We start from the raw sequence: 24,984 nt of genomic DNA on the forward strand, positions 1-24,984 counted from the left end.
GGAAGTTGCTAGGCAAGAAAATGCACACATATTTAAAGTCACAGTGAAAAGTATTAGACATGCATGCAGTCATTTTAACCAATATGGTAATTTAAGGCAGAAATGCTCAGTTCTTTACTGTTTTGTATTAAAAATAATAACAATGTCAGAAAGAAATACACTGATAGTTAGAAAGCGGCAGGGTGTTATAAATATGTTAGTTTTATTTCAAAGAGTTATAAAATTACAAAAATTAAAAACTCTCTGTGTATCTATCCACTCAAACCTTGCAGATGAGTGATTAATCCGCTGATAAATCAGCTGATTTGACAATGTTTTTAAATGCTTTCTCCAAAGCTTGAAACGCTGTCAATGATGTAATCAGCACACAAGCAGCCAATAGTGTTCAGCTTTTTCTGACGACTCCTCCCTCAAAATTTCATTGGCTGTGGTTTGGTATCTTGAATGAGCTGATGGGGAATGAGTTGTTGTCAGATCATGTAGTGTGTGACCCCCTCTTGTGGATCGTTCACGGAGTGTCGCGTAGTGTGAACACCACAGAGATTAAAAGACACAAAGTCAAGTCATGTAGTGTGAATGGCACAGCGATCTGCTGATGTTTAAAATCCTTTAGTGTGAACTAGGCTTTAGGGGTGCTCAACCCTGTTCCTGGAGATCTACCTTCCTGCTCAGAGTTCAGCTCCAACCCTGATTAAACGCACATGAACAAATTAATCAGGACCTGAACAGCACTTGATAATTACAGGCAGGTGTGATATGGGCTGCAACTGAAATCTGCAGAAAAGTAGATCTCCAGGAACAGGCTTTGTCAACCATACTCTAGCTGGTTTTTGACAAGTAAAGGTTGAATAAATGATGACACAATTTTCAGGATTGGTTGAACTACCCTTTAAATGTATCATAACCACTACCATTCCATTTGTTTGTCATCACACAAACTATTTTGTTGAATACTGTTGGAATTGTTTGTTATGCATAACACAAACTCACACACTGCTTCGAGTCTTGCTTTGCAATGGTACTCATTGTGGAGCGCTTGTTAGACTGTTCCTTGTTTTCTGTACTGTTTGCTGCCCTGATCTTCACCTGTTTGCTAAATTACCCTTTTCGCATTAGTTTAGATATAGTGTAGTATTTTATCACTGTCTGTTTTGACTACCCTTTTAATACAAAAAAAACTGCATTCAGATCCTCACTTCTGTTGTCAGATGTTGCTATTCTAAAAATTAATTTACACACTATGCTTTTACTGCTTAAATTCTTTTTGGAAATCATGACAAAAGTTAGGGGTATAAAGGGTTAGCTATTTAGTGAGGAAGCAATAAAGACATACCAATGCATACCAATAATAAAAAAACAAAAGTTATTTTCCAAAGATGAACTTCTATTCATCAGTTGAAATTATAGACAATAATAAAAACAATTATTATTTTTTTTTTTATTGTACTATTATTATAATTAATAATGTTATCAATGTTGATGTTATAAAAATATGATAACAATGATTGTGATGATTGCACAATTGTTATCATAATATTTATTATGGAAAATATTTTAATAGAATTTTTTGTATTAATACTACTATTAATAATATATTGTGGGGACGCAGTGGCGCAGTAGATCTGAGGCTATCACCTCACAGCATGAAGGTCGCTGGTTCGAGCCTCGGCTGGGTTAGTTGGCGTTTCTGTGTGGAGTTTGGATGTTCTTACTGCGCTCGTGTGGCTTTCTTCCGGGCTCTTCGGTTTCCCCCACAGTCCAAAGACATGCGGTACAGGTGAATTGGGTAGGCTAAATTGTCGTAGTGTATGAGTGTGAATGAGTGTGTAAGGATGTTTCCCAGAGATGGGTTGCAGCTGAAAGGGCATCCCCAGATTATTAAAGGGACTAAGCCGAAAAGAAAATGAATGAATTAATATTGACATTGCCTAATTATCAGAATTATTACCAACAACATTATCATTATTATATATTTTCTTCTTTAATTTTATTATAGAGCAGGAGTGGCCAACCCTGTTCCTGGAGAGCCACCTTCCTGCAGATTTCAGTTGCCATATCAAACACACCTGAACCCATTAATTAGGACCTGAACACCATGTGATAATTACAGGCAGGTGTGTTTGATATGGGTTGCAACTGCAATCTGCAGGAAGGTGGCTCTCCAGGAACAGGGTTGGCCACCCCTGTTATAGACTAAAGATAAATACATCGCTAAAATAAATAATACATTTATTAAAAGATAATATTCTAGACTTTTAAACAGTAGTGTATAGGTCATGATGTCACAAAATTTTTTTAATTTTAGGTAAAAGTGAGCCAACAAATAATTAAGAAAGGCGGTTCCCAGCAGGGATCTTTCATGCAGCTGCTCAGGGTAAATAATGGGGCATCAGCTGTGTGGTATTTAGACGGGCATCACGAGTAAAACAGTGGTGGAGATTGTGTGTGCTTTGAGCTTCTGAGGTCTATATGGGGCTCCTGAGGGACTGATAACCTGTATGTTTGCGCACAAAGCCTATGCATGTCTGTCTTGACGCGTCTCTGATAAACGCACACATGCTGATGAATGCTTTAGCTTGGGCAGAAGCGAGCTCAGGATGGCTGCTCTCCACGCTGCTCTCAGGGGGAGAATGTTTTCACGCTGCTCTTTCCGATCCTCTCGTGGCAGATGGCCTGATAAACCCACGGGACTGAAACACACACACCTACTGCTGATTCTCTAAGGATTCAGAGTCTGCTATAGGAATAAAGGCCAACTCTGCTAGTTGGGTGCCATTGTAAATACTGGCCGCCTCTTTCCATGAGCAAGATAAAATAAGAAAGGAGTAGAAAATGCTTTAGAAAATGTAGATCGCATGTCTCAGGAGGCTGATTTGTTCATTTCATTTCAATTTTCAGAATTCTGATTTACCCAAAAAGATGCTACTCTTCTAACAAAATAAAATTAAGTGCCAAAATCTCAACATACATTACTGTTTAAAAGATAAAAAAGTATATTATGTTCACAGAGGTAGTGTCTATTTAATTTTAAAAAATCAGTAATGTTTTATTTATTTTAATATATTTTGATATATTCAAGCCACATGATTCTGTTATGGTGCTGTTATTATCAAAACTAAAAGGTTGTACTGCCTATTTTCTTTGAAGATTAGACAGTCCAAAAGGACTGCATTTATTTGAAACAGAAATTGTATAATTTAGAAATATAATACATTTTTACTGTCACTTTGGATAACCGATAAACGTATCCTTACTGGATAGAATTATGCATAAATAAATACAAAAACAAATTATAAAATGCTGAGCTTTACTAGTGGGGAACTGCTATAATTTGAAGTCCAAAAGAGCAACAATTATAAAAAAAAAAAAAAAAAAACATTTTGTAATTTTATGTTATTTACTACGTGTCATCTTAAGGGCTATTCACATATCATTTTTTTTGCACGCTCAAGTTTGTTATTTGCAATGGAGACATGTGACTTGTGCACACAAATATGGGCTAGTAGCCATACTTTTTATAGAAAATACACATTGAAGTAATAACTGTAGACTGATAACCTCAGACAAATACAGAGCACCCAAACTCTAAAAAGCTTTTTAAGTTTCTACATAAGTAAAATTTACATCAGAGCTGCAGCAAGGGTTTGTTAGTAGTGGATCCTCAAAGAGCACAGCTGATGGTAGCTTAGCAATGACAGACACCATGAAAGCGTGAACTCAGAAGTGTGTTGAAATTGGTAAAGACAGCCCCGTAATCTATACATTACAAATACTTTAAGTAATTATTTATAAACCAATCAATCAATCATTCTAAACTTTGGGTTGAGACTAAATATTTTCTAAACTGGGTTTTCCTGTTAACCCCATAAGGTGCACTTCTTAAAAACTTTTGGCCCACATCTTGGACTGAATAATGTACTAACACAAATATTAATAAGCAATAAAAATAATAATAATAACCTATGGTCAAAAGGTCAACAAGGTTGTTATGATGCCTGTTAAACAATTCTTCTTCTTGTAATTTCTGTTGAAGAAAAACATCTTTCATTATTATTAGCTCCAAATGTGAAATCATTATGTTTTTATATTTATTTTTGTCATGTAGTTTGTATGTGTAACCCTGCTGGTCCAACAGCACCCAACCCGCTTCAAGCTGGGATTGAACTGGTGACCTTCCACATGGGAGTCGGTTGCTCTACCAAGGAGGCTAAAAACCATGGCCTCTAGCATCTGTCGTTAGGGCACATTTTAGAGGTCAGAAGAGTGAGGTTTACCCGCACAGCCTTTCACTAGCTGCTCTCTGTTACACTCACTCCTATCCAGGTCACGGCACCAATGTAACTTCACTGGTCCTACACCACCCAACCAGCTCCGAGCTGGGATCGAACCGGTGACTCTACCAAGGAGGCTAAAGACCATGGCCTTTATCGTCTGTCGTGAGGCTTACCTGCACCACACTTCACTAGCTGGCCTCTGTTACACGTGTAATGAACTAATTATTTAAATACATGATTAAAAAGTTTCAAATAAAAATTACATTAACACACGTATATTATAGTTCTTATTTCAAATTTAAAACAAGGATTCTAACAAATTTACTTGACAAATTGATAGTTTATAACTCACAATTTTGATCTTATAATTTAGAATCCTGAATTATTTGATATAAAAAAATTCTGACTTTCTGAGAATTAGAATGTTTTCAGAATTGTGAGATATTTATAACAGAATATCATGCTGTAATAAGTTTGCAAACTCTAAAAGGGCCAGAGCAGAAATAAGTGACCCTCTTACCTGGCTGTCTCACAGCAACATGTGTGAAGCCAGAGGAGTCCTGTGCCAGCCGGTACCACTCTCCGTCAGGGTCCATGAGCCACTCCTCCACCAGACAGTAGTAAACTCCAGAGTCGCTGGTCTCTGCGCGGTGCAGTGTGAGGCCGTACAATCTAGGAGAAAGTCTCTCTGACTGCACACGGCTGCGCAGACGCTCTTCTTCTGCATATGCACCATACTCAAATGCCCCTGTGTGTTCAATCTTCAGCAGAAGCTCATCCGGCTGACCCGCTTCAGCCTTGCGGGCGTACCACAGCACTGCATGCTGTGAGTCCAGGCTGGTCTGAGAGGAGACAGAACAGTTGACCCGCACACGACTGTCCTCCAGAAACTGAAGACTCTGATTGGACTTGTGCACCTTCAGTTTACTCACTAAAGGAGGAGGAAAATAAGAGGAAACATTAGAACAATAAACAACACATTTGTTGTGTACTGTTAAATAAGCTTATAATTCTGACTCCAACTGTATATGCAGTGTATGTATATATATGTATATATATATATATATATATATATATATATATATATATATATATATATATATATATATATATATATATATATATATTATTATTATTAATATTATTATATTACAACCCTTGATTCGACATGAAACACACATTTAACGGTAGGTATGAAGACATCCTGTCCTACACATCATTCTCTCTACTTATAGCCATGTATACTGTATATATATATATATATATATATATATATATATATATATATATATATATATATATATATATATATATATATATATATATATATATATATATATATATATGCCTATTACATAACCATAATACACGGTGATATAGCCCGGTTTGTTAGTTTGTTGGATTGTTCCTTGTTATTCTACAAATTCTTTTTTATAGAGTATAGTTATAGTAGTATAGTTTTTGTTTATGATTTATTTTAGCAAACAGCTACAGAAATACAGAAATAATAATATCAAAAATATATAACTACAAAAAATAATAATAAAAAGAAATTAAAAAGTAAATAAATAAATACATTAAAATAAAAAAAAGATGATAATAATGAAATAAAACCAAATTATACAAATAATGCGAGGCAGATGTCTACATTTATACAATAATCTCAATGTTACATTTCAAGTACTAAAAGATTACAAACTGATGTATTATTATTGTCAAGGGCGGGGGGAATCAGTCTAGATCCAGCTGGAGAGTTTTGAAAGGGCATCCCAAATTTTGACAAATGTTCTGTTAGGTCTTTGAAGGGAGTATCTAATCTTTTCTAGTTTTACAAAATACAAAACGTCTTTTAGCCACCGTACGTGTGAGGGTGGCTGAGGGCTCTTCGATCCGTGCAAGGCTACATTTCGACCATGCAGTGTATTCTGTGAACCACTTTACAGTGAATGGATCAGTGACGTGCGAATATAGATGAGGAATGAACCCTGTCCAGAGCTGCCTCCCATGTATCTTGGTCCATTTCAATATTGTGTATAGTGTGCTTAATTTCTATGGACCCACTCTTGTGGTAATCCTTTGTTTAAATCCTGATCTGAATAGAAAAAAAAAAGCAGGACAGATATTTCCTGTTGCTGAAGGCTTAATAGTTATGTTGGTGTTAGATGTGGCAGAAATAAGATGTCAGAAGCATTCTTATGACAGCAGGGCTGCAGGATTTTTTGGCATACATATTGGATTACTGCAGGTGCGTCAGGTGTGACCACCATCAGCAATGCCTGCTATTTCCCACCATGACTGGATTTATCTTCGCCAGAAGAGCTCAGGAAGACACAATAAAGACAGCAGACACACATTCACACACTCACAAATGTAGATCATTAGATATGTCCAACCGAGAAGCACTTACAAGTAAAGAGAGCAGATGTCCTACATGTGCATCCCTGCTATTTGGCATGAGAACATGCAAATGGTTCAGGCACACTTTCAAACACATGAAACATATGCCGCTGTATCACTCCTTCTATTTCCCTCAAAACACACGCTCACCCGCACACACATACACACACACCACCTTTCATCACAAAAACACTAAATTGGTAAGGACTTCATATGATTGTTTCTTTTGCATCTTTTAATACCTCAAATTAATGAGCATCTGTGAGACTTCACATTCATTTTTTCTGCTTTAATGGCTCTTTGCTAAAAATCCAATTTTCCACTGACACTTTGGCTCCAGTAATCCCATCACGCATTTCTGCACTTCCAGCAAAGTCCCCTGATTCATCCCTAAAGCTGGACTTTCTCCTGAACAAAAGCGGCATGAACACTCTCACGCTTCAAACCAACAGGCCCAAAACTCAATCCCTGCAGCAAAGCTTCTCAATTCTACAATGTCAGATCACACCAATTTAATGTTGTGGTTTTTTTTTTTACCCTTTTCAGTCTCACATATGTAGTTTTCCTAAGAGTTAGTTTACGTCAAAATTAAATTTGATTTAGCCTCTTATGACTTTCTAAACTGTAATATTTTTTTTCAAAACACAAACAAAGATATTTAAAATCTAATATCCGAGACTTTAAACTCTTCACTGAAGACTATGAAGTTTCAAAATGTTTATGAGGTTACACTCTTTTTCTTTATTTCTCTTTTTAAAAACACTTCTTAACAATTGCTGTCAGCATGTTTTCCTAATGCAACCCCATGCATTTTATTGGATTTATTCATTCATTTTCTTTTCAGCTTAATCCCTTTATTAATCTGGGGTTGCCACAGCGGAATGAACCGCCAACTTATCCAGCATATATTTTATGTAGCGGATGCCCTTTCAGCTGCATCTCATTTCTAGGAAACACACATACACACTCATTCACACTCATACACTACGAACAATTTAGTCTACCCAATTCACCTGTCTTTGAACTTGTGAGGGAAACCGGAGCACCAGGAGGAATCCCACGTGAACACGGGGAGAACATGCAAACTCCACACAGAAACGGCAACTGACCCAGGCAAGGCTCAAACCAGTGACCTTCTTGTTGTGAGGCGACAGCACTACCTACTGCACCACCGCGTCACCTTTTAGTGGATTGAACATAACATAAGTAAGATTGAAATAAACAATCAAAACTTTTCAAGTATTTTGCTATTTTAATGTGCTATAATTTTTTTTTTCATATTTTATTGTTTAAAACCTAAATCTTTAATTTCAACCTTTGTTTATACATTGATTGGTAAACTAGACGTCACAGTGGCTCAGTAGTTAGCATTGTCACCTTACAGCAAGAAGGTTGCTGGTTCAAGTCCAAAAACATGCGATATAGGTCACTTGAATTAAATAAAAAAATGCCTTAGTATATGAGTGTGAGTGAACGAGTGTGTAAGGGTGTTTCCCAGTACTGGGTTGCGGCCGGTAGGTATATATGCTGGAATATTTGGTGGTTCATTCCTCTGTGGCGACCTCTAAAATAGAAACTAAGCAAATTAAAAGATTGGTGAACTGCTTTGAACATAAGTGCGAACCTCATTGGTTCTTGCAAGAATGAGCTTCATTGATTCTCACTTATCAAGCAAGCATGCCAAAAAAATAAATAAATCAAAAATCACCAATTTTGTATTTTGTAAACATTCTTGGCTGATCAATAGTTTATGTGCATAAAAACCTAAGATAAATGTATTCATCGTGTAAAGCTATTACATTTTTCTTCAAAAGATTTGATTAAACTATTCATGTATTTTGTTTTTGTATCTCATTCTGAATGATTTGGGTTAACAGACTTTTAGAAATCTTTAACAGAAATCTCTACTCTTTTAATGAAATGTTTCGTTTGAGTTCAAAAGATGAGTACTTTGAGATCAAAGTATTTTATACCTGAAATGATGCCAAGGTAATGATAACAGAATTTCATTTTAGGGTGAATTAACCATTTAACAGTCTAATATAAACATCCCTTCCCTCCAAAAACTAGTGTTGAAAACTCTGACAAACAATTCATCATATCTGTATGTGATGTGACAGTTGCGCTTGAGGAGTTTGCATAATATCGCCACCTGCTGACTTTCTGTTGTCACTGTGCCTGCTATCAGGCCGGAAGCTTTTTAAATTAAAATGTCACACAGCAAAATGAGTTGTGTTCACTCCTGCAGGGCTGTCATAATTAATATCTCCCAACAGTTCAGCTTCAAAAACAGAAGACTCAAACAATACTGACAAGAATAAAATTGTCTGCACCCCTTCAGCTGTCGATGGTTGTCGCACCAGATCAGTTGATCGCTGGTATATAAATTGGTTACAGTTCACCTCAAAATAAAAGGAAAATCTGGTTCAAAGTTACTTTTTAACATGTTAACAATGTTTGAAAGCTTTCTTATTAATCTATTTTTATCCATTTTTATTTTTATTTCCAAACTGATTCTAAGAACACAAATGATAATCAATTTAAGAGATTTGTCTCTCCATTGAATGTTTGTTCACAATGATTGCTTTATATGAAAAACATGATTTGATTTTGGCTTCACTGATCTACCCAAAAACATTTATCTGCTACTAAAGTAAACCTTAAAAGTTAACTGCTGCAAAAAATGTTAAGCATGAAAGTGAATAAATTCTCAATGGAGAGAAAAAAAATCTCTCAAATTTATATAATTTTTTTCATGTGTTCCAATAAAAAATGACTAATTTTGAATGGGTTTTGTTCAATTCAATATCATTCAATTTAAGTTTATTAGTAAAGGGCTTTTTACAATATTAATTGTTACATAGGAGCTTTACAAAAGGTGCACATTATTCCATTAAAATCCAATTAAAAGTTAAAAAAAGTTAAAGTTAAAGTTACAAGTTAAAGTTACAATCAAATATAAGTTTATATAATACATTATATGTTTTTTTTAAGATAAAAGGTAAAAAATAACGACAGAAGCATTTTTTTGGTGAACATTTTAAACATTTTCTCTCTTTTTATATGATATATTGGATATATGTGTAGTAAGTACAGGCTATGCTACTGTTTTGGGTTAGCAAATGCATTTCCACAAAAATAAAATAAAAATAAATAAATAAATAAATATATATTTTTTTATTTTACAATAAAAAATAAATAATAATAATTATCCTTATCACACTTCAAATATACGTAAAAAGCAGTGTACAAATTAAAAACAAATGTTAATAGGTATTTATCTAGTGCTAATTTACTATATGAGAAAAATGTCTAAAATATTGTGACACTGAAGGCTGGAGTAATGATGCAAAATATTCAGCTATGATATTTTCTGTCTTTTAATAGATGTATTATATAAAAATAATTGCTTTGTTTACCATCAAAAAAAAAAAAAAAGGATCAAATCGGATTTGCATTGTAAACATTCAATAAAAGTTAAAAAGGTAATTTTTTATGTCATACAGTATATTAAGTTGGCGAGTCAGTGGCGCAGTAGGTAGTGCTGTCGCCTCACAGCAAGAAGGTCGCTGGGTCGCTGGTTCGAACCTCGGCTCAGTTGGCGTTTCTGTTTGGAGTTTGCATGTTCTCCCTGCCTTCGCGTAGGTTTCCTCTGGGTGGTCCGGTTTCCCCCACAGTCCAAAGACATGTGGTACAGGTGAATTGGGTAGGCTACATTGTCTGTAGTGTATGAGTGTGTGTGTGAATGTTTCCCAGAGATGGGTTGCGGCTGGAAGGGCATCCGCTGTGTAAAAACCTGCTGGATAAGTTGGCGGTTCATTCCGCTGTGGCGACCCCGGATAAATAAAGGGACTAAGCCGACAAGAAAATGAATGAATGAGTATATTAAGTTTTTAGTTACAATACTCCCAAAAACATTCCACAAAAATCTGCAGATTTTTTTCCAAATTCTCTGCAGAAGTAGCAAAAAATGTCCGCAGATTCTGTCTGGACCTAAATTTTGATAAGGTTAAGGCAAAGTTTGGCAGTATAGGTAGGTTTAAGGTCGAGTTAATGTTTAAGGGATGTTCAACAGTGTAATTATTAATTTAATTACAGAAATGAATTACTGATTTAATTACATGCAGATATGGACTCAAGCATAAGTACAATGTAAAAACATGTATTTACACATTAAAACATAGAAACAAATGAATAATTCCAGTATAATTACATGTTAATTAAGACCACTTATTATAAAGTGGGACCAAACCTACACAACTGCACTGGTCAGGATACATATAAAGACAATATTTAAAATCTGAAATAAGTTTAAATTAAATTCTGATGTACACAAATGCACATTAAATCGCCTTTGTCAAAGCTAACAGTCATTTTTTTACTGTAAATGCACAATGGTGTCTTGTGTGCTGTCAAATATGACTGGTTGGGTGCACACTGAAGATCCTCTAAAAAGCGCTGGCAGTCATTCCATAGGGAATCTCTACAGAAACCCTTCAGAGCTAGCAGCTAATCGACTCTTCAATCCTCTAAAGCAGAACCACCAATGGATTGGATTGCCACACAACGAATTTCTTCGTTTCTTTAGGATTTTTCCAGTTTAAACACAGAACAAAAAGACTGAAAAAAAGACATGTCAGGGTTTAAAAACCCAGTGTAAACTACAATTATTGTGGCTTTTAGTTAATCTATACTCAAAGTCATTTGGCTGTAAATTAATAATTTTCCATATTTGGGGATTCATGTTCTTCTTCTTCTTCTTCTTCTTCTTATTATTATTATTATTATTTTTTTTTTTAAATAATAATAATAATGTTTTTAAATTGCATTATGGGGCTATGATCTTCCAACAACTTTTGATTTTGAATATTGAAGTGACTTTTTTTGACATTAATACAGTTTGAAGTTATGCACTTTCTGGATTTGAGTTATATTCTTATTTATATTATTATATAGTTATAGATTATTATACAAAAACCTGGCAATAAACTGACAGTACTTCTTGTTTTAAAAACTGCTATAATGTGAATAAAAGTAACTTTGTTAAACAGCAAATTTAAATGATCAACATCAAAATTTGACAGAGCAAAGATCAAGGAACAATAATGTGATTTAGAACCATAAATAAACAGAAAAAAACACAAAATACAGAACCTATAATTAAAAAGATATATTTTTACAGTGTATGTGCTCACATATCAAAATTGAAAATTCATTTTTCAAAAAACAAACAAACTAACAAAAACGGTAACACTTTGTTTTAAGGGTCAAAAAAATGCATTAGTTAAGCATTAATTGACGGTAAACTACTTGTTGTAGTGGTATTATAACTAATTGACTAGAATTAGCTAATTAGGCTAAAATATCATTAATACAGAAGTAATAAAGCTGATTTAACATCATGTGACATCATGGCACTTATTGAGGGACAATTATTGAATCACTTAAGTGCCATAGCAGACATATAAATACTAAGAGCTTATTACAGTATTTTAGCGTTATTTATATGGTAATTAAAAATAATTACTAGCTTTTTGTTCAGTAAGTCTAATTTCAATATTATAAATGGTTCATCAAACTGTAAATAATGGCTAAAACAATTTTACTATATGTTCAGATAATCAGTATAAATGTATTTGCTCATGCTTAACTTATGCATAATTGTGAACAGGTTAATCATGATTTACTAGATTTAATTACGCTTAATTACTGCATAATTCATGACCATAAAATGTTAAGTTAATCTTTGATTATTAGCACTTTTGTTCTTAACTAATGCTTGATTGTGAGCAAAATAACTAAACAGGTTAAATAAATAAATAAATAAATCTAAATCTGAAAAGATAAAAGGGAATAAGTACAAAATATAATGTTTTCAGTGCAACAACGCTCAACATGGTATCCCAAATGATGTGTCAGACAACATGCTGCCTTCCCCGCTGTCATGTTAAACAGTAGACCATCGCTTTTGAACTCAGAATATCACTTTATTCAAGCATGCACTCATTAGCAATCTTGCTAGCTTCTGTGTCAGCCTGGCTGCTCGTGCTGGCTCCACCCCTGTTGCCCCAGCAACCCTGGACCCCCGACACAAAAGAGCCAACCACCAAACACTACTCCAGGTACGCGCTGCACTAGTTCGCTAAATGGCTAGTAACGTTAATGTAATCCCAGACATCCCAATTCTCCCGGAAGCTTTGGGAGACGCCTGGATGCCTGCAAACGAATGATAATCTTCTGGAAATCGCGCGTCTCCCCCCGGTCCTTAGATACGTCGCATACCCCTCTCCACCGCATCCCTCCCAGGCACAACTCATCCCCGCCTCTCAGGTACATTGCACGCACACGCCTCCACCACTCTTCAGATACGTCGCGCACGATCACCACTACCAAGAGAGTGGTGGAAAAAAAACCTCTGAGAGATCTTAATCTGTAGTGAAAATGTCAGATTTTAAGAAAATGTTAAATGTAATAGAGCCCTGTTACATTATTCCTTCATAAGCCCATTTCAGTCAGACAATTCCTGCTTTCAGATCCACTGAAATGGCAGGTGATCAAATCAAGCAGATCTGTGCTGTCTGAAGAAAAGGTGGACACTCATCTTTCTGAAAATAAATACTTAAAAATTGATTAAAAATGAGTTTCATATAAAAACTAAATAGTTATTTTCTTTTTATTTGTTTAACTACTACAATGTTATATTTAATTTTTTAAAAGCAGCTTTTAGGTTTTGAGAATAAAGAAGGATTTCTTTTATTTGCTGCTAAGCAGAAAGCCCAGACGTATAGCTCTATCACTGTTTAAAAGTAAATTAAAAAAAACAACAACAAAAAAAAAAAAACAGGATCATACTTTTATGATGTTAGTTGTAATACATAAAAAAAATTAATTAGATAAATCCTCTGGCTTTTTTCTTTTTTGCTGCATTGAAAACGTACCGAACCGTGACACCACTGTATCGTATCGAACCGAATCGTGATTTTTGTGAACCGTTACACCCCTAATATATATATATATATATGTGTGTGTGTGTGTGTGTGTGTGTGTGTGTGCCATTTTTTAGGTAAAAGGTACAAAGATGTATATTTTAGATTTGTACTTAAGTACACCATTACAAAGACAGCCTTGTCTACCATTTAATTTCCTAATGTTTTTTTTCCCACTAAAAAATAAAAATAATTATTCTCACAAAATGGCAATTTTTTAATTTAAGTTCCCACAAGCAAACTTCCTTAAGATAAAATAAAAAAAGAGAGAAAACTGCTTTTCAACTGATTTTACAGGGCCTTTCACAGCATTTGCTTTGTTTGACTCCATTATAAGACTCACTTGGTAGTGAGTGCTCACATCACCAATCACAGGTGCATTCAGCGTCACAAGCTACTCAGAAAATGATGTTTACAAACATGCTGGCATTTTCAAAATCACCTAATACTGTTGTCTGACTCCTGCACTGGCGTACAATTAAATACAATCATACAAATATTGCTTGGATTTACATAAGGTTATTCAGAGAGGCTTTGAAATCAGAGAAAAGTTATGCACGGCAGCTCACACTCGTCTCCTGGGCAACAGAAAAGCAATCCAGCAATCATGATTGGAAACATTTGCCTTCTGTTTCAAGCTCGCTCCTGGTCAATGCTTTCCTTTCAGCATGATGCACAAGTGGACTGATGTTTCGCTCTCTCGTCCCCCATTCAATTTTCTAATAAAGAAAATGAGCAGAGCATGGAGCCTTTGACAAGACGGAAATGAGGTCCATTGGTCTCTCTACTCTCTGTCCTACAGAAACAGCTATTCTTTCATTAGCTCCCAAGAGTAGCAGCAGATAAGATTATCGCCCTACTCATATTAGCCATTAGTTATGAATACCCTTGCGTGGGTTTTCCATCATTCGCTCGCTCTTAGGGTTATCCCAATCCTTTCCGAGGGTCTTCTACTTAAAAGAAAGCATAAAATTTCTTTCTGACAGAACACTCTCTGTCTGGACCAGCTACAGTTAAACAGTTAAATTAAGATGTTTGTTTTCGACAAAACTGCAAGCCGTTTCTTTTCTAGTGTAAATCAAGTTAGGAAAGTCAACATATAAAGAAGAGAGAGAGAAAATAACAAATAAAAATAGAGTAAGAGAGGCTGAAAAAACGAAGCAAATCAAGCAGCACATTTTTAACAGCTCAGAGCTTGATTACAGGCAGCTTGTGACGGCTCTCAGATGGAGGGCGAGGAGGTGCAGAGCGGGAGGCTGGCAGCAAAAAACGCAAACAGAGAAAATGTTTAGAGTGCATTCAGGATTTTCAAAGAAGACAGCGAGCCGCGTTCCCTCCTTCTGCGTGTGTCCAATTTGTTAGCCCCAGTTAATTACCAACATGCTGTGCTGCCGAGATAAAGATGCTTTTCTTATGTTTATTTATTGATGACACAATCTTCAAAGATAATGCGCCATTTCCGTCAGAAAGACAAAACACTTACTTTTTAAGACATTTACTGCAGTGACGTCCAGTTTTGGAATGTGCTGGAGATTTTAAAGAGACCATGCTGAGAGCTCTAGAAAAAGATCTACTATGAAAACACTATGACTGTGAGCATTTAAAATGCTATTGCTGGTTCAACAAGAGCATTTATTAAATACTAAACCAGTGCAAACAGAAATCTGGCTCAAAGTGATGTTGGATGATGGAAGAAGCAATTTTGGTCCCTCTTTACTGTATATCTAAGGCACAATATGTCTGATTTTTTTTTAATTAAAATATACAAAAGTCACAAGAACTTTATTTAGCTAAAATGTTTTAAAGAAAGTTCAAATCCAGAGAAATATGCTTTTTTACTATCGATGGACTATGTCCTGTGTCGCCACGCTAATGACATCCTACACTGTTGATTTCCATCGGCTTTGTGTTGAATCCCGATCGTCTCTCATCAGCAATTCATGATTCATGGACGTCTCAGAATTCATTCATTCATATTCCTTCGACTTAGTCCCTTTATTCATCAGGGGTCGCCACAGCGAAATGAACCACCAACTTATGCAGCATATGTTTTACACAACGAATGCCCTTCCAGCTGCAACCCAATACTGAGAAACACCCATACACACCATCTCAGAATGATATTTATTAATGAGCACTGTCATCAACATAAAAATTGCAGCTTTTTTATCTGATCAGACTTGTTTGCCGGTGGACAGATTAAGATTACTGCCAACTGGACTCCCGGAAATATATTTAAACCAGGACGACAGAAGATCTGTTAAAGTGTTTCCAAAAAATGTGCCATATGCATCAGATGTTTAGCTATGGGTCTGTGGGTGGTGATTGGCATAAAGCTGAGGGTACGCCGTTATCAGTATACACCTTTGTGTGTTATACATATGCACTTCTAGTTGCAAAAATTACTGTGCCTTTAAATGGCCTTAAATGAATCAGTTGGTATAATACCCTTACCTGTTTTTACATCGTACTTACATTATTTAAATTTGCCGCATGTAATTAAATATGTAATTTATGTCTGAATTTACATATATAATTAACCTTTTTCACTAAATACACCCCATAAGGTGTTTCTAAATTTACCCTTGAGGCCACCTCAATAGCATCAATAGTATTGTTTAATACAATATGAACACATTATGCTTATTAAACTTGTTTTTTAAGTATCTTATAATAAGAACAGAGTGGTGGCAAAAAATGTACCAAATTGTATGCTACACTGTAGCACTTTCTGCTCTGAACTTACTTCTGAAGCAAAGTATCTCAACAATGAATGACAAATTTGAGCACAGACTGTTCTGTGAACATCAAATTGATGGCTTGTACACCATAGAAAATGCCACAATAAATTGTTGACACTGCCAGAAGTTGAGATTTATTGTAAAGGCAATTAATCTTGCTTTCTCAGTCACGGCGAGGTCATGTGGAAGAAGGTGAATTTAATATTTCCCAAATCTAAACAGGTGTTGAGCACTTTCAGCTTCCTTCTGAAGCAAACCAGTGACTGTAAAGAGCTACAGTTTGACTGACACATTTCAGCACAACCTGTTTTGGGAACATCAAATGTAACGCAGACCTACTTGAAAATAAAAACCCAGCTGTACAGCAAACAGCAAACAAGAAGTGCCTACATAGAGGTGTCTGCACCAAGATGTCTACATATATTTATGGGAAACTACACAATTGAATGTTGATTACTGATGCAAAGCAGCAAGCCCATCACAAGACGGGGTGCAAGGAGGGGGCGGTTGCTATAGTAACAAATCCAGATTTCACATGCATTTGATTGAGAGATAAACTGTAATGCAATAAATGCACATCCTTGAATAAGTGCTGATTTCTCTTACCTTCTCCTTTCAGGTAATATCTACTGTATGTTTAACTGCTTGCATAATATGGTGCTTACTAATAAGCTTGTATATAAAAATACAAACACATGCACATGATTAGAACATTAAATCACCATATTTTAAACCAATATACACACCATCAGGTTTACTGTTGGTTTTCACAAATATTTCATATTGAAATAATATGAACAAACATTTGTGACATGACAAGCTGTCATTTAGACCTTAAACTAACAGTAGTGTTATGTAGTGGAGAAGCATGTTTTAGGATTCTCTATCAAGTCATACACTTTTAGGTACACCTTACTAGTACCAAGTTGGACCCCCTTCACCTTTAGAGCTGCCTTAATCCTTTGTGGCATTGATTAAACAAGGTTCTGGAATTTTTGGTTCTGGAGATTTTGGTCTATATTGAAATGATAGTAATGACAGTTGCTGCAGATTTGTCAGCTGCACATCCATGATGCGAATCTCCCGTTCCACCACATCCCAAAGGTGCTCTATTGGATTGAGATTTGGCCATTTGAGTACAGTGAACTCGTTGTCATGTTCAAGAAACCAGTCTGAGATTCATGCTTTATGATATGGCAAGTTATCCTGTTGGAAGTAGCCATCAGAAGATGGGAATACTGTGATAATAAAGAGATGCTCAGGTAGGCTATGTCATTAACATGATGCTCACACCATTACACCAACACCACCAGCTCGAACCATTGATACAAGGCAGGATGGATCCATGCTTTCATGTTGTTGATGCCAAATTCTGACCCTACCATCCGAATGTTGCAGCAGAAATCGAAACTCATCAGACCAGGCAAAGATTTTCTACTCTTCTATTGTACAATTTTGGTGAACCTGTACGAACTATAGCCTTAGTTTCCTGTTCTTAGCTGACAGAAGTGGCACCCAGTTTGGTCTTCGGCTGCTGTAGCCCATCCGCCTCAAGTTTCGATGTTTTGTGCTTTTAGAGATGTTCTTCTGCACACCCCAATTGTAACGAATGTTTATTTGAGGTATTGTTGCCTTTCTATCAGCTCAAACAAGTCTGGCCATTCTCCCCTGACCTCTGGCATCAACAAGGCATTTGCGCCCACAGAACTGCCGCTCACTGGATATTTTCTTTTTTTCTGACCATTCTCTGTAAACCCTAGAGTCGACTATGCGTGAAAATCCAAGTAGATGAGCAGTTTTTGAAATACTCAAACCAGCCTGTCTGGCACCAACAACCATGCAACAACTTTCTTTGCTTGGTTTGAACTGCAGCAGATCGTCCTGACCATGTCTACATACCTAAATCATTGAGTCGCTGCCATGTGATTGGCTGATTAGAAATCTGTGTTAACAAGCAGTTCGACAGGTGTATCTAATAAAGTGGCCGGTGAGTGTATAACCAAAGAGAATATACATGAGCAACAGAATATATCAAATCTCAACGCATTGACTTTGGGAGCTTGCTGTTCAATTGATAGATAAAACTCCAACATTTATTAATCAAATAGTTTTTAACTTATTTAAACATACATTTAGTAAAAATGTATAATACGGTGACACATGCTAGTCTCTGACTACAAGTAAAACCACACTAACAATCTTAAGAATGCAGTTGTTGACAGAGCTGACAGTGATAAATTGTAAGTAAAAATTTTAACCAGGAAAATAATAGGCTACACATTATACTGTAGTCTCACTATCACCTTTGACTTTTAGCAAATATAACCTCGACTTTTGAAAACATGAATTTAAAAATCTTTTGGATTTACATAATCAAAAGCCAGCTAAGCTGCCAATTTATTTGGTCCTGTATTGGCTCAGCAGACTATAATGCACACTGATAATGCGTCTCTCTCTTGACTTTAATAATTCCATATCACTGAACAGCATGAAAACACCACTAGAACCAACATTTATGTGACCCGCATTGACAATGGGATCAATGCCACAATGCAGTTCTTATTCCATTATTAAAACCATGATCTGTCAAGTGTTCTGTTGATGACACAAAAATCACAAGCCGTCATTAGGGATGAACGGTTAATCGGTAGCTGCTAATTTCAACCCCCACTGACAGATGAAGGGTCCTTGTGACTGCCAATCACTGCCAGCATAATAATATTAATATTCCAGTTCATGCATATTTATAAGTTCCATGAGCACATCTATCTGCCCAAACACAAGTGGAGACTCAGAGAGAGGGCTGAGATGTACCTGTAAACATAAAAGTCTTTCTGAAGCACTCTCGTTTTTAGAGGGAGAGAGAAGAGATCCATTTACTGCCTTGCGGATCTAACGTGGCTTTGAGTATAGCAATGACAAGTGGAGGTGGATAATCATCAGAGATGGAAAGAAGAAGCAGAGGAGTGCCTGAAAGGGACAGAAGAACTTAAAGGAGAAGAAAAAAGCCCCACATAAAAGAGAGTGAAAAAGAGAATCAGAGTGAGCAAATGGTGCGGTAATATTAAGCTGGTTTGGAGCAAGAACACTACTTTGCTGTTTTTAGTACATACATTTTTGAAGATTTACTAGCAGGCTTAGGTTTAATTATAATTTTTTGTCAGTTCATTATGTTTTGTGCTTAGTTATATGTTTATATTTACATTTACTTTCAACATTTAATATAATTTAAAGGGCACCTATGATGAAAATCATCTTTTGTAAGCTGTTTTGACAGAACTGTTTGTAGGTATAGTGTGTCCCCAGTCATGTTAAAATTATATAAAGTCAATGGGCCCTATCATACACCCGCCACAATTTGGCGTAAAGCAGGACGCAATTGTTGTTTGCTAGTTTAAGCTTGGCGCAAGAGTCGTTTTGATGTTTTGTACCACGCTGTTTAAATAACAAATGCATTTGCACTCATATGTGTGACTATAGGCGTTCTGGTGTAAAAAATGAGGCATGTTAAATTGCATTGCTGGTGCGTTGCTATTTTGAGGAACTATAATACACTGCACAATAAACTAGATCAAAGATGGTCTAAAGTCCAGCGCAGAGTGCACTAGTTGTGCGCCTCGCTTAAACATTGCTTAATACACACAGGATGTACAGCAATACGCAAATATGTTTACAAATAAAAAAGAATTAAAGGATTAAAAATTGACAAAAGTTATTATTTGCTAGCCAACATAAATATAAAAACCATACTTTTATGCCTTCTTTATCTTGGTTTTTTTTTTCCAGTTTATTAATGACAATTTGCTTTCGTATAACTTTATTATTACTAGTAGTATTATTTATTATATGCATAATTATATTTGTTCTATTAAAAACAAGCTTGGATTTGTCCACCTGTCAGGTTTAAGAGCATATGGGCCATAGCATGTGTATTTAGATATAACTCAAGTTTTTTGGACACACTTCGTTCGTTATTATTGTTTATTTATTCGTTTGCCAGAAATTAGAACTGAATTTAGAAATAGTTTTGAAACAAATATTTGCGGTTAATAAAATGAAAATTGTATAGCCTAATAGATGTCTGCGTACAACACGTTTCCTTATCTACGAGAGTGAAATCAAAAGTGAAGAACGAGGAGGCTCAACTTTCATTCTTACGCTGCAGATGGTCTGTTTAACTGTTTTCTCTCTAGTGTAGCATTCAGTTTTTCCACTTACAAAGTCTGTCATGTAGATAGCAAATGTGCCATGGTGCGACGCAACTGACTCTTAAAGGGAATGGGAGATGAGACTCTGATTGGTTCATTTTCAAAACACACCTATAATTTATTAAGAGAATAAGCTCAACCCTTTTGGACCATGCATCACGTCACAAAGCATATCCGTCCTTAAAATGGCAAAAGTGGATTCGGACACACCCTTAATGCTTTTGCACCCTGCGCCTGGTTCTCAAAATAGAGCCCAATAGGTCTCTTTTTTTATTATTTCCTTAAAATAGGGTCCAAATCCCTCCTGTTTTGAGGCCAACCTAAATGTGATGTGGGAGTGCTGTTTCCCCACCCACCGAATTAATTGACAGCCGCATATTAACATGTCTCCATGGTAAACCTTATAATCATATTCACAAGACAGGATATGCGCAAAACAACTGGGATTAAAAGATCAGTTCAGCTCTTTCAATCATCATCAAATGTGATCAATAATAAGTTTTACATGTTAAAGTTTACATTTTTAAAACATGTTTTATATGTTTGTAATAAGGACAGTAAAATCGCTGAGTAATTCATCACCACAACCGCAGAGTGTCAATACAATTATGAAAAAAGATGCTTCAAACTTGCTTTGTAGACATTAAATTTGGTTTATATCCATACAGCAGTGGACATTAATGTGTTTTCTGTCACGCTTGCCGTGCAAAAACAGTGCAAAGCTAACGTGTGTTTGTGTGTGTGCAGAACTTTATAACGACATTGTGTTTGACTCATCACATTAGAAAGCCTCGAATTAACCCCAAAACAAATATATCAAATAACCATTAGGAAACTTTTACTGTAGTAAGGGAGATCTGCTGTATTCTTGTCTTCTGTCACATAGCTGTTTGTCTTTGTGAAGGCTATGGCTGTGACATGCACGTGGGAATGGTGAGCGTAGAGAACCAGCTCTTTAGGATTAAAGGCAAAGGCAACAAAAACAGCTACAATGTTAAAACACATTTCCCATATTTAAAAAGGTATAACAAACACTCTTAGCTGACATTTTACAGACATTCTTTAGACACAAAAGATTTATAATAAATCTTGAAAAATGGTCAAAATTGGTGCCTTTTATATATATATATATATATATATATATATATATATATATATATATATATATATATATATATATATATTTTTTTTTTTTTTTTTTTTTTTTTTTCAATAAAAGTTTTTTACTGTGTGTGTGTGTGTGTGTGTTTAAGTATAATTTCAGGTCATGTTAAGGCACCAGTATTGTCTTAGAAATATTGAAGACTCTATATGTGTAAAGGAGGCAAGCTGTAAAGGTAAACTTTACACTTTGATTCACACTTATTAAGGTGCAAGTGTGACCAGAGAGGTTAACTTGGTGCCGTGACCCAGGTGAGAGTGGGAATGAAGGCCTAACATAAGAAAGAATGAACAAGAGAAACAGGTTTTATTATAAATTGATGTCAGTTTATTATGCTTTGTACCTAGTTAGGTTTTTATATTTAAATTTACTTGTGACAATTAAAATCATTTAAATATTGTTTATTTCAATAAAAGATTTGTTGTGCTTTTTTTACATATCAGTTCAGGTCATGTTTAGGCACCAGACTTGTTTTAGAAATAATAAATCTTTCAAATGTGTAATAGAGGCAAGCTGTAAAGATAACTTTACATTTTTATTCACAGTTATTATGGTGCAAATGTAGCCAAAGTGGTTAGAATGGTGCCTGACCCAGTTGAGAGTGGGGGGAAAAGCCCAACATAAGAAAGAATGAACAAGAGAAATGAGTTATATTATAAATGTAGGTTTTATTATAAATTTATGTCAGTTTGTTATTTGGTAATTTTGCATCCCTAATCCTACCCAAAACCTAAACTCAACCTCCACCTTACTAAATACTATTAAACAGCTAATTAATAGTTTATTAAGCTATTAGTGTTTGTTAATGGTTTGGTAATACTGTGAATTGTGACCTAAAAGTGTTACCAAGATTTGTTTTTTAATGGTATCCATGGTGGTTCTGGTTTTTGTAAGTTATTGGCTCAGGCACCAGTACCAGTGCTGCTTTAAAAATTAAAACCATTTAGTACACACGTGCATTAGAGGTCATCAGGTCATCTAGTTTTAAATGTAAGCCTCACACTTTGATATGGTGGTCCAAGTGTAACCAGATTGGGAAAATTGGTGCCCCAGATAAATGCGAGAGTAAAAAAGCCCAGCATAAAAAATAAATAAATAAATAATACAGATATAAGTAAAAAAAATTAGAGAGTGAGCAAATGGTGCAGGAATATTAAGAGGTGAATGCTGAATCGTAAAGCAGTGGAAGACATGTTCACTTTGAGCAGAGATAAGGTAGATAACTGAACACATCTTTGTGCCAAAATGAGAAAAAAGTCAAATTACAAACTGTGGAATGGAGTAAGTGACTTTCACTTGAAAACACATTTAAAAAAAAGTGTTTCTGTTTCACACAGTGCTAACCCAAGCACAATGACAGCCAGCTCAGAGCTCTGAAGTTGACTTCTCTTCCATTAACTGTTAATCCAAGCGGCAGAGCCTGCAATGTGTCATATTAACATTCTGAGATGTGCTTAATCCCAGTGAAACAGACAGTGTTCCTTTTTTTTTGGAGGGGTGGGAGGTTGTCTTCCCTCAGGAGAGCAGTTTAAGCAGATCCGCCGTGTGCAGGGAAGAATGGGGCTTGAGCACTGCTGCCCTACGTGTGCTACAAAAACATAATGGAAGCCTAATATCTATGCTAATGAGGCTGATACATCTCTGATTCCTTTGTGTTGCGGAAGGATTTCCAGCCAGCTTCTACAATGCAATTAGGGCTATATTGTAATTATGTGGATCTGTGCTCGGGCAGGGAGTCCACAGATGAGCCCTCGATATGTCCTGGGTCTCCTCTCTCTTTTAATGCTCTAACTATCATTGAGATCTGCCATTGCTCCACTGCTATATAACCAAAATCAGAACACAGATTTCGCATGTACACTGTAAAAATGCTGGGTTCCACATAATTGATTTGTGTTGGGACAACATGAAGGTATTAAGTTAGCTTATTAGTTTTTACAAATTTAAGTAGATTGAACATAAAACAATTAAGTTGTCCAAAAAATTAATAAAATAGAAAAAACAAAAGAATTTAATTGTAGAAGCTTATTTTAAATAAGGAGTTGTTTGAACAAACAGTGAAGGTATTTTTGAGTGTGCCTTTTTATTAGGGTGCTTTCACATCTGTGGTTAGGTTGATTTGGTCCAGACAAAGGGCAACAAATGACGCACTAGCATTTTTCTGCCGTCTTTGGGTCCTTTTCACACCACACTGTTTGTTTTTGTCCAAACCAGTTGAAAATAACCAAAAAGCAGTTATAAGACAAAATCCACTTCACTCAGTGGCTAGATGTTATTGAACATGTTTCCTAAACTGCTTTTTGATTGGTCAGAATTGACATGCGGGAAAATGCAAATGTAACTCCCATTAGTAAATAAACCGGCAGACACAAAAATTTTGCTTTTTACTGTGGAGCGACTGCGCTGGCTGATTGTATTGCTGGTCATAGTATACAATATAGTTTGTATAAATCACTTTAGACAAACTATTTTGAGGATGAAGCGTGGCTGTCGCTGGAAAGCAATGTTTTAAAGCATTGCAAATGGCGAAGGCGCATCGCAAGTCATTTCAGGAGGAGGCATCAATTAATTTAGCTAAACTGCGACATGGTCATCTTTTGGAAATACTACCAATGGTCCATCAGGTAATGTTTCTCTCTCTCTCTCTCTCTCTCTCTCTCTCTCTCTCTAAAATTGTTGTTAAATATGTCAGCACTGGGTACTTGAGAGATCCAGAGATGGAAACTGAGAGATGGAACAACATCCTGAACACAGCAATAACTACAGGCATAATGATATGATGTAATTTCATAACATCATAACTTCTGTGAAAACAAAGTTGTGATAGACTAATGGTATGACAACAAGTTTAAACCTAAACTGTCAAAATGTAATATTTTAGTGAATGTATTGTGCATTTCATTTAAAATAAATATTATGATTGTGTTGGACAGGCAATAAAATAGGAAAGGTGTCCTAATTAGCAAGAGAGGGCAAATATTACTGCAAAATAAATTTAATCTGATATGTAGCAAGAATACTAATCACTGTTTTTAGTAATTAGTTAAAAATTTCTACCAATTTCAATTACATTTTAGAAATAACTACCATAACAATCTGAATTACTAATTTTATTAGTACTTACTTTTTGTAGCTGGGTTAGTCTGTTTTGTACAGTCAACTATGATGTCTTAATTAACAACCCTTCTTTTATGTTAGGGCTATTTAAACACATCT

General features: G+C 35.5%; 1 protein-coding gene across 1 annotated transcript in view; it reads right to left on the reverse strand.

Annotated features, from left to right (window-relative positions):
- igsf3 (immunoglobulin superfamily, member 3) overlaps positions 1-24,984 on the reverse strand; it is a 296,199-nt gene that overhangs the window by 13,984 nt on the left and 257,231 nt on the right. Inside the window, exon 7 of the mRNA NM_001159666.1 lies at positions 4,795-5,205. Coding sequence (NP_001153138.1) covers positions 4,795-5,205 — 411 coding nt within the window. The remainder of the gene's footprint in view (positions 1-4,794; positions 5,206-24,984) is intronic.

This window comes from Danio rerio, chromosome 9, assembly GCF_049306965.1.
Source record: "Danio rerio strain Tuebingen ecotype United States chromosome 9, GRCz12tu, whole genome shotgun sequence".
Lineage (NCBI taxonomy): Eukaryota > Metazoa > Chordata > Actinopteri > Cypriniformes > Danionidae > Danio > Danio rerio.